General features: G+C 34.6%; 2 protein-coding genes across 3 annotated transcripts; one reads left to right on the forward strand and one right to left on the reverse strand.

The window, feature by feature from the left end:
• Nucleotides 1-3,709: 3,709 nt before the first annotated feature.
• Nucleotides 3,710-5,748, forward strand: LOC141290219 (armadillo-like helical domain-containing protein 2). Its single transcript, XM_073822415.1, has 2 exons — nt 3,710-3,896; nt 5,237-5,748. The coding sequence occupies exons 1-2, from the start codon at nt 3,710-3,712 to the stop codon at nt 5,746-5,748; spliced, it is 699 nt and encodes a 232-aa protein (XP_073678516.1).
• gmnn (geminin DNA replication inhibitor) lies at nt 5,735-15,072 on the reverse strand. 2 transcript variants are annotated; one of them, XM_073822423.1, is made up of 7 exons: nt 14,936-15,072; nt 9,512-9,573; nt 8,598-8,699; nt 8,355-8,511; nt 8,134-8,216; nt 7,833-7,943; nt 5,735-6,163 (listed from the first exon to the last, which is right to left on the reverse strand). In XM_073822423.1, the coding sequence occupies exons 2-7, from the start codon at nt 9,563-9,565 to the stop codon at nt 5,948-5,950; spliced, it is 723 nt and encodes a 240-aa protein (XP_073678524.1). In that variant the 5' UTR covers nt 9,566-9,573; nt 14,936-15,072; the 3' UTR covers nt 5,735-5,947. The 2 variants fall into 2 exon arrangements, with proteins under 2 accessions (XP_073678524.1, XP_073678523.1); XM_073822422.1 differs by lacking the exon at nt 14,936-15,072 and adding an exon at nt 10,584-10,657.
• Between the last annotated feature and the right edge of the window lie 109 nt (nt 15,073-15,181).

The following is a 15,181-nucleotide window of genomic DNA, read 5'->3' on the forward strand; positions in this document are numbered from 1 at the left end:
CAATAATTGTGCTTTTTTTAGTTTTTTTTTATTATTATTATTATTAAATTGTCCAAGCATTCCATTATGAAAATTAACCATGGTTTTATTATAGTAAAAGTGTAGCAACCAAGTTTTTTTTTTTTTTTGGCATATTATCTTTTGTAATTAAATTACATAATGGCAAATGCTCAGTAATTGTGCTTTTTTTGTAAAAATTTTTATTAAATTGTCCAAGCATTCCCTTACAAAAACTAACCATGATTTTATTATAGTAAAAGTGTAGCAACCAAGGTTTTTCTGGCATATTATCTTTTGTAATTAAATTACATAATGGCAAATGTTCAATAATTGTGCTTTTTTTAGTTTTTTTTTTTTATTATTAAATTGTCCAAGCATTCCATTATGAAAATTAACCATAGTTTTATTATAGTAAAAGTGTAGCAACCAAGGTTTTTTGGCATATTATCTTTTATAATTAAATTATGTAATGGCAAAATGTTCAATAATTGTGCTTATTTTATTTATTTATTTATTTATTTTTATTAAATTGTCCAAGCATTCCATTACGAAAATTAACCATGGTTTTATTATAGTAAAAGTGTAGCAACCAAGTTTTTTTTGCCATATTATCTTTTGTATAACTACAGTTTTACTGCAAATACCATGGTTAAACTACGCTTAGTATAGCAAAACCAACCACTAAACACAAAGTGTCTGTGAAAAAACCGCGTCTCTCTGGTCAGCCTAGGGTCCGAGATAAGTCCACAACACCAAACCCCTGACGCTGATTGGTTGGAACACTGTTTGTTTATCTGTGGAAAGGTTGGTAGTGCCGATTGTTTTTTTGGCATATCTCGGACCCTAGGCTGACCAGAGAGACGCGGTTTTTTCACAGACAATTTATGGGGCAGGCAGCGAGCGGATCGTGAAGAAAGGTCAGCTGAAATTGACACTTTATGTTTTAAGCTAGAAATCGCTGATACAACCTTTAAGTAGGACAGACAGCAGTTTTGCTATATTTGCAGCAATTTCGAGTAATTATTAACACATAATGTGCATTGATCGTGTATTGATAACTACTCTGAACACGCTTTACAATCGCATTTTATTCTGGGGAGTGATAAAGAGACATAATTAATATGTTCTCATACTCTTTGGCAGTCAAATGTGACCAAACACCTTAACCCTTATGTGTTGTTAGGGACGTTTTCGTCCACTGAGGGGTGCTGTTGAGTCTTAATTTGGCCACAACTTTTTCTCTGTTAAAGCAAATGGAATGATTTTTGGTGACTAATCTTATTTTGATACATATTTTGGGAAAATGCTTTGAAATTTTTCAAAAACTCAACAGTACACTTTGGGAAAATTTACTACCCTTTCGTTATGTTTCGTGGCTGAAAACAGCCACTACTTTAAACTGCTGTAAAAATGTATCAGATAAATATTTTTTCAATTTTTTTGGCATAAATCTATTAATCAACCTCAGTCCTGCTCAAAAATACTAAATGTTTAAAAAAAATTCAGGATTTTATCTCTTTAATTGCCAAATTCCTAAATGATGTCACTGATTTGGGGAAAAAAACCCCACAAAATTACTCATTTTAAATATAAAAGGTAATTGTGGCCTGGATTTTTTTTTACCTTTTTAACAGTCTTGGACATGTGAACGATTAGTAAGAAGATTGGCTTTCATGCATTGTTAGTTTTGGCGCAGCATCCGATTTTCTTTTTTTCTCCCTGCAACAAAAAGCTTAGTTTTACATAGAGTTCTATGGAGTATAACGACATATTATAGTGTGCGTGTATGTATGTGTGTGTGAGCGTGTGTGAGTGTGTGAAAGTGAGTGAAAGTGTGTGAAAGTGTGAGAGAGACCTTTGTGCACCTTGATACCCCTGAGAAAATCTAAATAAGCACCTCAGCTCTCAGAACGACATGGAGTAAACAAAAATAAAGAAAGTATATTTATGTATTTGTTTACCATATAGTTCTGAGAGCTGAGGTGCTTTTTTTGATTTTCTGAGGTGTATCAAGGTGCACAGAGGTCTCTCTCACACTCACAGACACTCACACACACTCTCATACACTCGCACACACTTACACACACTCACACACGCTCACACACACATACATACACGCACACTATAATATGTCGTTATACTCCATAGAACTCTATGTAAAACTAAGCTTTTTTTTGCAAAGGCCTATCTAAAGGGTTAATGGGGCCAACTGATAATCAACAGTACAATTTACAAATTTGACCCCTTCCCAACAGGGAAAACCACAAACAATCAAGAATTCAGCATTATATGGTGTCATGGCTTTGCAATCAAAAAATGTGGTTATAATGGAAGTCAATGGGGCAAAAACAATAAATGAGGGAGAAAAAATGAAAATCTGATGCTGCGCCAAAACTAACAATGCATGAAAGCCAATGTTCTCACTAATCTTTCACATGTCCAAGACTGTTAAAAAGGTAAAAAAAAATCCAGGCCACAATTACCTTTTATATTGAAAATGAGTAATTTTGTGTTTTTTTTTTCCCAAAATCAGTGACATCATTTAGGAATTTGGCAATTAAAGAGTTAAAATCCTGAATTTTTTTTAAACATTTAGTATTTTTGAGCAGGACTGAGATTGATTAATAGATTTATGCAAAAAAAATTGAAAAAAATATTTATCTGATACATTTTTACAGCAGTTTAAAGTAGTGGCTGTTTTCAGCCACGAAACATAACGAAAGGTTGTAAATTGAAACAATGCACAAGGGTTAAGTGTAACTTTTATTCAATTAAATAATTGTAATATATAGTTCAGTTCTATTAAGTTAATATTTTGAGGAGTTTTTTGTACTAAATAATATGTGCAATAATGATCCTGACCATTTAAAAGATAACATTTTCTAATATAGTATTTATATTACAGTTAGTGTAATATTTAAGGTTAAATACATTTGAATGTGTATTTGGACATGATCAAACACTCATTTTTTTTTATATATTTCGATTTAACGATTTAATGTTAAATAAAAAAAGTAATGTAGGCTACTCGTGTTATTTTATATTCAAATATACAACATAAGTGAATATTATAAAAGGCAGGCAAGCAAATATTGCATTTAACATAACAGAAAAATGAAAATAGTGTTTAAAAAAACACAAGGCAACCAATTGCATTCAGCATACATTTTTATCGTATTTCTTGAATGCAGTCTTTACTGAAACTCATTCAACCTCCTACAGGGGAGAAAGACTGCAGAAAAACTAAAAGCTTAAAAATACGACAACTAGTATCTGGTTATGGTCGCTATTAAGGTGTTTCTCACGTTATTTAACTGCAATTACATTATAACTGTATATTATCTAACGATAAACATTAACTATAACACGCTTCATAAAATACCACTACTGGCCAGATTTTCGAGAGGTCAAATGATGCGTTAAAATGTAAAAAAAAAAATGCAGTAATTTCTTCAGTTTACCAGCGACTGTGCTTGAGAAGCGCTGAATGGGCTTCAATGGAGGAACTATTGGCCGCTTCATGACACGCTTTACTTCCGCATTCCTCAGTTCCTATGGAAGCCTATGGGAGTGTCGCAACTCCCATAGGCTTTCTAAACGGCTCTGGTGAAAACCAGATGACGTCACGATAACAAGCAGAATGAAATGTAAACAACGTTCTGTTTTGAAAAAATGCTTTTTGAAAAGTTTTTCCAAGCCAGGCAGTCGCATGATTCGGTTCCTGTCCTCATTTTACGATAATTACATCAAGCCTTATTTTTTCTCTGATGTGGAAGAAACAGACAGAAGCCATAAAAATAAGATCCGCGGGGCTGGTCGACTCATCCAGAATACGCAGCTGCCCATAGCAGTTAGAGCCGACGCCGCTCGGGACATTGGGATCTTAGGTTACACAGGTGATGGAAAAAAACGTCGTTTTATCATGAACTGAAGGGATACTTTTAAATATGCCGCAAGCAGTCACTAAATCACTGTCCAACAATGCTTTCAAAACACAAAGCAAGTGATTAGCTTCGTCCGAAATCGCATACTAGTCGCAGATATCAACGGCTTTCAAATTCATTTGGTTTTGAACTTACAGACGTAGGTGCCATATTGAACTTAACGAGGCAGCGAACGAGACACCTTTTACGCAATGTATAGTTATCATGTAAATTTAAAAGCTCAGCTGGGAGTTTCTTCTTTTCCTACGAAAATCCGACTCATCGGCCGTACAAATACAGTGAACACTGTACTTCCATCCCTCACAGCCTCAGTTTCATTCCTATCAAAATTAAATGTCACTACTATAAAGTATATTGTGAATAGTGAGAACAAAATTCGGATGCATTTTTGGCATAGTTTAGTATAAAAGTATATTTGGTCGTAGTTAAATGGATAGTTCACTTAGAAATTAAAATTGTGTTATTAATTTCTCACCCTCAAGGACGGAGCTTGCAGTTGACTAGGTCTTGGAGGCTAAAGGTCAAGTTTGAGCTCACTTTTCAAATCTGTATTTATTGGCTGTTATTGCCATAAACTAATATTAAAGTTAATGCTGGAGGAGCATATCTCATGCCTTATTTTTGCTCGCTCATTACTAATTTGACTTAAGTTGTTTGAGGGGACCGTAGTGTTTGAGTCAAGTCTCAAGCTCCAGCCCTTTTGAACAGCAAACTAAGCTTTTTACTTTTAATCATTTTTAAAGCCGTTTACCATCACTCAAGGATATGAACATTACAAACTGGAGTCAAAATTACTTACCAAATTACCTAGAGATTTAAATGGATTTAACATTGAAGACTATTCTGTGTGGCTGACCCTTGGGGGAATAGAAAAAAAAAATGACATAAAATGTTCTTTAAAAGATCAAATGCAAACTAAAATGTTTTCAGACACTTAAAAAGGACAGTTCAAAGAAATTTTTTTTTTTTAAATCCGAATGCTTTCTAACCTTGCATAGACAGCAACACAACTGACACATTCGAGGCCCAAAAAAGGTAGTAAGGACATAAAAAATAGCCCATGTGAATAAATACATAATTTAAGTTTTTGGATGAACTAACCTTTTCATCTCTTTATGAGAGACTCATAGCATTCATTAGACCAATTCACAATTTAAAAAATAAAACCACATGGTGCTCAGTTTTGCCATGTCCTTGAAAGCATTGTTGATAGAACGTTTACTAAGTTTCTTTTGACATTCACTGTTTTTGCTTTTTTCTACAAACCCTAATGAATACTGATTCTCTTGTAGGAGGCTATGAACGTGCAGCTCAAGCAGCAGATGAGTACATGGCAAGCATGGTGGAGCTCTTGAAGACCCCTGACTTCGAAGACCAACACGCCACTCAAGTCCTACAGGGTCTCAGCACTATCTGCTATCTCCACATCGCCAACCAAGACAAGGCACAAGCACTTGGTCTCCCCAACATCCTGCTGGAGTTCCTCTCTCCAACCAGTAAGCTCTCAGTTATACCACAGTGCTGGAGCTGCTACCTGCTCAACATCCTGTGTTGCCACAACATCCCCATCATCTGCCAGCTCAAGGACTCCACAGCCCTTCAGGCCAGTCTGGAGAACCTGAAGAGTTTGGACTGGGACGGATGGCCTTTAAACTACGCTCAGGAGCTTCTTGTGGTTTTAGGCTTCCAGCAGAGTGTGAAGAATGATGGATTGCATGAGGAAGATGAGCAGAAAGGCTGTACTTACACCAAGAGTGGTCAGATGTTAAGTAAACAATTAAAAAAGGATGTGTACAAAATATGAGTTTATTTCCATGGTATGCATTCAATTTTACATATGTACACTGGCAGTGAACATGCACATTAACTACAGATATTGAAAATAAAAGCTCATTTACAGCAAGGGTAAAAGTATTAAAACAAAAAGGTGCAAAGGCAAAGATAAACGTTCAAATAAAAATCAAACAAATTGTCCATAATGATTCTTTTCAGGAGGAATTATTTCAGCTTTCATCTGTTGTGGAGTCATCTTTATGTGGCACATCATAGTCATGTGACTGTTCTGTGCTCAGTTCAACACTGCTCTGGCTCTCATCAGCATCACTCTCATCTCCATGTTGCTCCTCCTGATCCTCATCTTCCCCTTCATGTTCTTCTTCAGCATCAAAGGCTATCTCACGCAACTCCTCTAGACTGTCTGGACTTTTACCGGTTAATCTCTGAGAGAAGAAGTGAAAGAAATTGTTAGAGACTTAACTAGGGACATTGATGTGGGTTATTTTTAGTACACCATTTTCCTGTAACTATACCTGGAACTGCAGTATAGCAATGAAGGCAAGAATCATGACTTTTCCCCCCCATTAGTACTACAGGGTTTGCACAGATACTGTAAAATGAAATTCCAGGACTACAGGATTTCAAGCACTACTTTTTTGAAGGACTCAAATCAGAAAACGGCAAAAATAAAGTGACGCACAAAGTATTACTATTAAATGTATACTACATACAAGACCCAAAAGCAACCATGGTCGCAAGTTCCGTTCTTACCAATAGAGTTCAAATGGAACTAACGACCCTAGTTACCCAAAGCTTTTGGGAAACACACCTGAATGAGGATTAGAACATTTTTTTTTATAATTCAATTTGCAGAATGATTCGCAAACCAGTTCCAGTCTAAATTAAATGACTTACAACTTGAAGTTCCAAATTTAAATCAAATTCATGATATGCAACTTAAAGTCCCGATCTGAATAATGAGTTGTGAACAATCACTTTAAATCTTGCATTGCGAAGAATTTGATTTGGATCATTTAATTAGCGAGACTCACAAGCCTGTTCCGAACTAAATCAAATGAGTCCCGATCTGAAACAAATGACTCGCATTACACGCAAAGTTCAATCTAACGCAAAATGATCCGAACCAGATGATTTGCAATCAGATTGGAGTGCTTGAAAGAGTACAGGTTTCCTGCAGATATGAACAAGTGAAATTCAAGACCTTTTTAATTCCACCTTATATGAAAGGTAAGACCTAAACCTGTAATGGAAATATTACATGTAATATTTAATGTGTTTAATGTAAAAAGTAAACAATTTCATGGCTGTTAAATTACTACAATATACAGTGAACTTTTCATATCAGCAGATACTATTCCACACAAAATATCCCCATAAAAAGTACCACTAGAAATATCTGATGTAAAAAAATTCTGAAGCAATATTTTCAGTGCTCTTAGTTTTTACATCTTAAATCTGCATATTTGATTTACCTTTATAAAGGCCTTTTAACTTTTGAAATGTATGCATTACCTTTGAAATTTATTTATTTAAATTTTATGAATTTATCAATAAATTCTAACTGATTCAAAAGTATCGAAAAGGTCAGTTTTACCCATTACTATGTGCTTTAAAAACTATTACAAGCATTTTTGAAGTTCAAAAATGATTGTCTCCTTTAAAATTTCATCTGGTTTTGCTAAAGAATTGCTTGAAATCAACAAAGTCACAAGTTTGAATCAATCCGAGTGGTAAGTGTTAATGACTCAAATGATTCGGTTCATCTTTTTATTTTGCATAGGATGACATGGTCAGTACTACCATTTGCTTAAGCTTAATTGTCTGATGTTAACTGAATTTTTTTATTTTATTAAATTGAATGAAACATTTACTTTCAATAATTCAAGCACTTTAAGTACCTCTTCAGGTAGATGGAGTTTTCCAGGCCTTAATTTCAAAAACTCAAATTCAAGTACTTACAGCACCTTGTGTGTATGTGCAAGTAAATAAAGCAGGGACAGTCTGTTTTCTTTCATCATCCGATAAAGCATTTGGATTCAGAAATTGTCAGACTACAAGTGGATCAAAATCGATACAGAACGGAGCACGTACTTCAATCATGTCGGCCATGTGTTGTACGTGCTGTGCCAGCTCCTGTAGCTCCTCATTTTCACTCTTCAGCTGAGCAATCTGTTCATCTTTGGCTTCAATGTCTTTGTGCAACTAATTTTGAAACAAAGTTAAGCGACAAGTGAGCGCAGGCATCACATCTTTAAAATCATACAATTAAGGAAAAGCCCAGTGACTTGAAATGTTAAGGTATTAGGAAACTTAATTAAAACGGATTCATCAGCCCCGAACAAAGTGGAGTAGACGGGCTAATCATTAGCAAGTCACCCATTGATTAACTCACCTTTTCATTCTCTTGGAGAACACTGAACAGGGCTTTCCGCCTCTCTTCTGCAACCTCCTTCCAGTAGGAGGACCCAGGAGTTTCTGATGAAAAAGAAACAGCACATTCAATACCAAGTTACAGGAACAGACCATCCCAATTAGACTGCAATCATTAAACAAATTAACTGGTACATCTTTGGCACAAAAGGAACTTCATATACTGGACAGGGGGTCATTTACCTTTGATCATGAGCTCATAGGCCTCTTGAGTGACTCCCTCTGGCTGGTTTTCATTTTCTGGACTTGTGGATTTTATAGCAACCTCTGCTTTGACCCTCTTCGAGCCTTTCACCTGTTCAGTGCTCCACATCTTCCTTTTAGGAACCGCTTTGCCATTCTAAACAGGGTGAGATTGTCTTAAACACCATCCTTTCAACTAAAGAAGGTAAACTTCGCAACAAAATGGCATCCACCATCACATACCTCAATGATACGACCAAGGTTCTTATTCACAGTAGACGGCTGAAGGACCTGCAGCGTCCTCCTCCCTGATTCAGCTCCAGATGTTGGTGCTACAAAGAACTTCTGAGAAGAGAAAAGTTAAAGATTTAATCTCAGGGTCCTCAGGTGTCATGAACAAAAACAAAACACAGAATAAAGGCTGATTTCGGTGAGAACGAAAGTTAAGCAACTCTATCCAAGCACACAGTAACAGGCTCCATTCACCTGCCTCAACAGTCATTCTTCTCCTCTTACACTTGTCAGTACGAGATGGCAACAAGCAAGGTATCTGAGCAACTCTGCATGTCAGCAGTTCTAACAAGCGTGGGAAAGGGGCAGGCCGCACATCAGCTGCATGCTGTAAACACCTCCGATTCCCACGGGCAGCGATTGGACCACTTGCATTATTATCTTCCTGCAACATTCTTCAACCTGTAATTACCGTGGGAACTCGCCACAGAAGTCTCCTTATGACCAACTGCAAGTTTGGAGTTGGTTAATGTTTTCACTTAAACAATACGGTGGCAGACAGATGCACCGTTACTGGATTTTAACACACTGGCAATGATTGATTTAAAAACAGAACAAGGTCTGAGTTCAGTTTGTCCTAGATGGAAAATCTGATCAAGTTAAAAACATGCTGCAATGCGTTTCTCTCACTTATTACCCCTTTTGACGATACTAAACAATGAATACCTATGGGCCTTTGTTACATGGCCACTATAGAGTAGTAATTTTAGGGGCCGTTAATCAGTTTATGGGGATGTCTTAAAATTCTTTGAAATTGCCACTAATTTAATCACCCAGCATGACACTGGATGAGCAATCAATCTTCTCTAGTACTAGTAACTGAATTAAATGCATCTTCTAAACCTAGCCATGACATTCTTACATACCTTGATGTTTTCAGAGGGATTCTCTGCATGCTTGGGTCTTCTGATGGCACTCATGTTTTCACCTAGAAAAGAGTTGATAAAATATTAATACTTGCACAACTTCTATAGCTCTTCGTGAAAATGAAGTTAGACTAATTGTTTTCAGCACATATCAAGAGACATTATTTGATTTTTTTGTAGTGGGCGCAGGACACTATAGTTCATCTATGCAAGTGAGGATAGCAATATAAAAGTAAACTGACACACTATACCCTGGACTACCAGAAAAACTGATAGATTTGGGACCAAACATTCAGACACTTTAACCTGATCATGTTTTGCTCAAGAGTTCTTTAATTGCTAGTGCAACCTTTTTTACACCACAGACTGACAAAATTAAGCATTATTTGGTAATTGGTCAACAAAGTACCGATAGTTGTGTACATACGGTCATACTAACAGTTGTCTGAAGCTTTGGTTGATTGTAAGCCATTGCATACGCTTCTATCAAAGTTATCTGACATTATCTAGATTTTGAATTTGTTTTGACAGTTTAACTCTTGAGTTCTTGTCGTTTTATTACCATTTTCTAAACTATAGCGAATAAACTGATAACGTGAGAAATGCTGAAGGTGTCCGAATACATTTTAGTTTGACCATACAGTCGACATTACTGTACGTTGTAAGTGACTTAATCTATTGATTAACGAAACATTTTAGTTAAGTTACACAGCAGCCGAAACTTATTCTAATAAAGGGCTGGTGTTCTACAAAGTTATGCAGTTAACATAACATTAACTGATAACCAAAACATGTTCATAAAAAAATGGATTAACATCCATTCATTCACCATCGATATAAAAAATAAATAAATAAATAAATAAACCGCATACACGTATTAGTAAAAATCACAAGCCTAGATCAAAAGCTGTGTAGGCCTCTGTTTGTGTTCAAACACGTTGAATGAACCGAGCTACTAACACTCTACATTTAAAAGCGCATTGTCATTTCTAACAAAACCAACAAAGAACGTCAAATAACTTAACTAACCAAAAACCAACATAAACCAAATCAAACCAAAAACCATACTTACGTAAACTGCACGATAAACACAGGAAACTCCCAACAACTCACTAGAGCACAACAGCTTGTATGTGAAGAGCGCGCCACTGGCTTAAGTACTGCCTTTGTACCGTCACGTGACTCCGGATTTTTTTTTTTTTTTTTTTTTTTTTTTTTTTTTTCAGCTTTATTTTCAGATAAACTTGAACTGACATTTACATCAAGAACTCGTTTGAGGAAAAAAAAACGTACTCGCATTTAAAACAGTACAAAACTCACACCATATCAACAAAGTCAGATAAATTAAAAAAAATAAAAATAAAAATAAAAATAATTACAGGGGCTGACAAAACAACATAGTGCTTCAAGCGTGTTTAAGAACATAGGACTGTAAACTCAAGGAGCAAGAGACTCTGACATTGTTTCATATAACTCATTTATGGACTGGTTATCTTCCGATAACACCTTTAGAGATGCTATATAATTTTTAATTTCATTCTTAAAACAGTTTATGTTGGGCTTGCTATTATTCCACTTATTCTTGTGTATATGATATTTCCCCATAATGAAAATAATGTTCATCATTTTAGATACCTTTTTTGACAGACCATCCATATATATTATCACTTGAAATTTGTTAAACAAAGAGTTGTTAATCTCAATTTTTAACCATCGATAAACATCCTTCCAAAACCCCATGGTGACTGAACAAGAGAAAAAAAGGTGTTCAATTGTTTCGTGTTCTGTCATACAAAAAACACACGGATTAACTTCAAAATTGAACCTTTTTCTTAGGGTTTCAGCAGCAGGATAAATATTATTTATTAATTTGAACTGAATTTCTTTTACCTTGGGTGAAATTGGCCATTTCAGATAGCTACAATAAGTTTTTGTTAATGTAACTTGATTATCTGTTATCTTTATTTTTGTTGGCTTTTTGATATCATAGAATAGCTTTTCTTTAAACACACTTCCAAGTATTTTGTTGTTACATTTTCTTTCTCCAAATTTCAATTCACCAATTTTTAAATCGGGAAGTTTAACAGTCACATTTGAATTTGTAAGGATATTTTTAATCATGAATTTTAAGGGAAGTGGAATAGCTCTACTGATTTGGTTAAATTCTCTATAAGAGCATTTTAAATTAAACTTTTCGACAAAGGAATTAAACTGCAACAGACTGCCATTTTCATCCATCAAGTCCTTAACATATAGAACATTTTTGTCATACCATTCTTGTTTAAATAATGTCTTCCTGTTAATTAATATGGTTCTATTATTCCACAAGGTGGAGCTATGCGGTGTGAAGTTGTGAGTGAACATCATTTTCCAATAGAGAAGTATTTGTTTATGGAAGTCAGACAGTTTGATTGGTAGTTTAGTTATTTCAAAGTCACACCTTAACAAAAATTCTAATCCACCGACATTTTGGAAAATATATTTTGGTATGTGGAACCATATGGAATTTGGTTGTGTCAAATAAGCTTTAACCCAGTTCAACTTTAATACACCTATCATGGATTCAAAGTCAGCAGCTTTCAGCCCACCATGTTTATAGTCCTTAACCATCACAGACTTTTTAAGGTAATGTGTCTTATTTTTCCATATGAAATTAAAAATGATTGAATTGACCTTTTTAATCATTTGGGGGGGGACATAAAGAGATTGACAAGGATATACTAATTTTGATACCCCTTCTGCTTTTGTTAATAAGATCCTGCCAAGAACCGAGAGATCTCTCATGAGCCAATGATTGAGGGATTTTTTCATACTCTCTACTTTCCCTTCAATGTTTAGTTGTTCTCTCTTATTCTTATCTTTAGACATTATTAATCCTAGGTATTTTAGTTCAGTTTTGACAGGTATGGAGTCTATATTTGTCTCAGCACATGGATAAAGACATAGTATTTCACATTTTTTCAGGTTTAGACATAATCCTGAAGCTTTGGAAAAAACTGATATTATATCTAGGGCTTTTCGAATTAAAAATTTATCTTTTAAAAAGATTACTGTGTCATCTGCAAATTGACTTATTCGATATTCGTAATTGAAAATGGTGATTCCTTTCATTTGAGGGTGATTTACGATTAGATATGCTAGCATTTGTGTACATAAAATAAATAGTTTTGGTGAAATAGGACAACCTTGTCTAATACCACGCGCAATCTTGATTTTTGGTGTCATTCCAGGGTTGAGTAAGATGTAACTATAAATATCATTATAAAGCATTTTTATGATTTTGCAGAATTCTTCTCCAAATCCGAATTTTTTAAGCACCGTAAACATGAAATCATGTTCCACAGTGTCGAAAGCTTTGAAAAAATCTATGAATAAAACAAGACTATCTGATTGAATGAATGATTGGTAGTCAATCATATCTAGAATCAGTCGAATATGATTGTGAATATATCTTCCTTTTATAAAAGCTGATTGATACTCTTCAATAAGTTTCCCAATTACATGCTTTAAGCGATTTGCATAAACTAAAGCAAGAAGTTTATAATCGCTGCATAATAAGGTTATTGGTCTCCAGTTGTCTAGCATCAACAAATCTTTTTGAGGTTTTGGTAATAAGGTTATCAATCCTGTCTTCATTGTGGGGGACAAACATCCTTCCTTTATACATTCTAAAAAAGCTTTACATAGTAACTTTTTGATATCTGTCCAAAAATGCTTTAGGAATTCAGATGTTAACCCATCTATTCCTGGGGATTTACCATTTTTCATTTGTTTTAATGCAGTTTCAATTTCTATTATAGTTAATTCTTCTTCAAGCATGTGTTTGTCTTCTACATCCAGTTTTTTAATGTTTTCATCGATTTTCTCAAATAAAAATTCACAGTCTGATTTGTTAAATTTTGATTTATATATGTTGCCATAAAAGAGACTAATTTCATCTTGGACTAGTTTCTGATCTTCAATTGTTATACCATTTATCATAAGTTTACTTATTTTTTTCTTACTTTGTCTTTGTTTTTCAAGTCCGAAGAAATAAGTTGAACTTTTTTCACCCTTTTCAATCCATCTAGCTCTTGATCGAACATAAGCTCCATTTGCCTTTGTTGTGTACATGTCATCTAATTGGGTCTGCAATAACTTTAATTCAGTATTGTTGTCTGAGGATAATTGTGCATTACTTGTTAGTTGATTTATTTTGTCAATTAGATCCTTTTGCTTCCGTTTCCTTATACATGACAATTTTTTACCTGTGCCAACTGCTATTTGTCTGGTTTTGAACTTAAACCATTCCCATTTACTGATATCACTCATGTCTAGCTTTTCAACCTCCGGGACAAGAGACTTCACCTGTTCACAAAATTCAGCATTTTGTAAGAAATCATTATTAAACTTCCAGATATTTGGAGAATTCAATTGTTTTTTGGATGTTAATAAGTTTAGACTAATCATGCAATGGTCTGTAAGCGGAGAGGCTGATATTTTACAATCTGAAATATCACTACATAACTCACATGAAATCAGCCAGTAGTCTAATCTTGAACATTGACCGTTTCCTGCAGAGTTATACCATGTAAACCGAACTGATGTTGGATTTAATGCTCTCCAATAATCAATTATATGCGTTGTTGTACATAAAGACAGTATAGTGTCGCTATATACAGGTTGAGAGTTCCTATGAGGTAGTCGGTCTAGCCATGAATCAGGGGCTATATTATGATCTCCTCCCAATATCACTTTATCTGAATCATATGTTGTTTTCCATTCCATTATAAGTTGGCTTAATTTTGCATACAACTTCACATTGATTGCTTGATTGTTAAAGCCATAAACGCATATCAAAATATAACGTTTGTTATTTGTCTCTACAACCACCATTAACCAGTGACCTTCAGTATCTTTTTTATGATCCATTATGTTACCTGGAAATTTATTAAATAGTATCATGACTCCTGCTGAGTGTGATGTTCCATGTGCAAAGAAGGCGTAATCCCCCCATTGAACTTTCCAAAATTTTTCATTATCCATAATAGAATGAGTCTCCTGTAAAAAAATGCATTGCGATTTCTGATCCTTACAAAACAAAAAAATGGCTTTACGCTTAGTAATGTTATTTAATCCCCTAACATTCAATGATATAAAAGAAAGTATGGTTGTTCTAAATGCGCTTAACTTTTTTTTTTTTTTTTTTTTTTTTTTTTTTTTTTTTTTTGCAGGAATGAACATGTTGTCCTGAGTAACATATCAAAAATATACATATATAAAAAAAAACAAACAAAAAAAACAACAACAACTTGTAATTTAAGTCCTACTACCCCTTTTGGCAGTTAAATCAATTAAACTTTAACCTGGTAAGATTCATACAAACAGAATATGTTTAAATTAAATACCTGAGAGTTTGTTTCTGTAAACTTAAATACACCTTACCATATTACTGAATGTTTTGCTCTGAATAAGCAGAAAGTGCCTGTGCATTTGTTTACTACACAGCACTTAGGGGTCAACTCTGCGTCCATCAATGAGAGCATATCCTTCTCTTAGGGAGGCCTTTTTTCCGTTTCTTCTGGCTTCTTGCACCTTAGGCCAAAGCTTAGCACGAGCCTCACGATCTTCTTTCGAGAAGTCCTCCTTGAACTGAATGTTCATCTCTCTGCACACTCTTGCCTCTCTTGA

Source organism: Garra rufa, chromosome 17 (genome assembly GCF_049309525.1).
Source record: "Garra rufa chromosome 17, GarRuf1.0, whole genome shotgun sequence".
Lineage (NCBI taxonomy): Eukaryota > Metazoa > Chordata > Actinopteri > Cypriniformes > Cyprinidae > Garra > Garra rufa.

What these genes read in the sequence shown, in the direction of transcription:
- LOC141290219 (XM_073822415.1), top strand. Translation starts at nt 3,710, where the DNA reads ATGATTCGGTTCCTGTCCTCATTTTACGATAATTACATCAAGCCTTAT. An exon ending in TGGGATCTTAGGTTACACAG is followed by an intron (nt 3,897 to 5,236) that starts GTGATGGAAAAA and finishes ATTCTCTTGTAG; the next exon opens with GAGGCTATGAACGTGCAGCT.
- gmnn (XM_073822423.1), bottom strand. Translation starts at nt 9,565, where the DNA reads ATGAGTGCCATCAGAAGACCCAAGCATGCAGAGAATCCCTCTGAAAAC. An exon ending in ATCCCTCTGAAAACATCAAG is followed by an intron (nt 8,700 to 9,511) that starts GTATGTAAGAAT and finishes TTCTCTTCTCAG; the next exon opens with AAGTTCTTTGTAGCACCAAC. An exon ending in ACCTTGGTCGTATCATTGAG is followed by an intron (nt 8,512 to 8,597) that starts GTATGTGATGGT and finishes CACCCTGTTTAG; the next exon opens with AATGGCAAAGCGGTTCCTAA.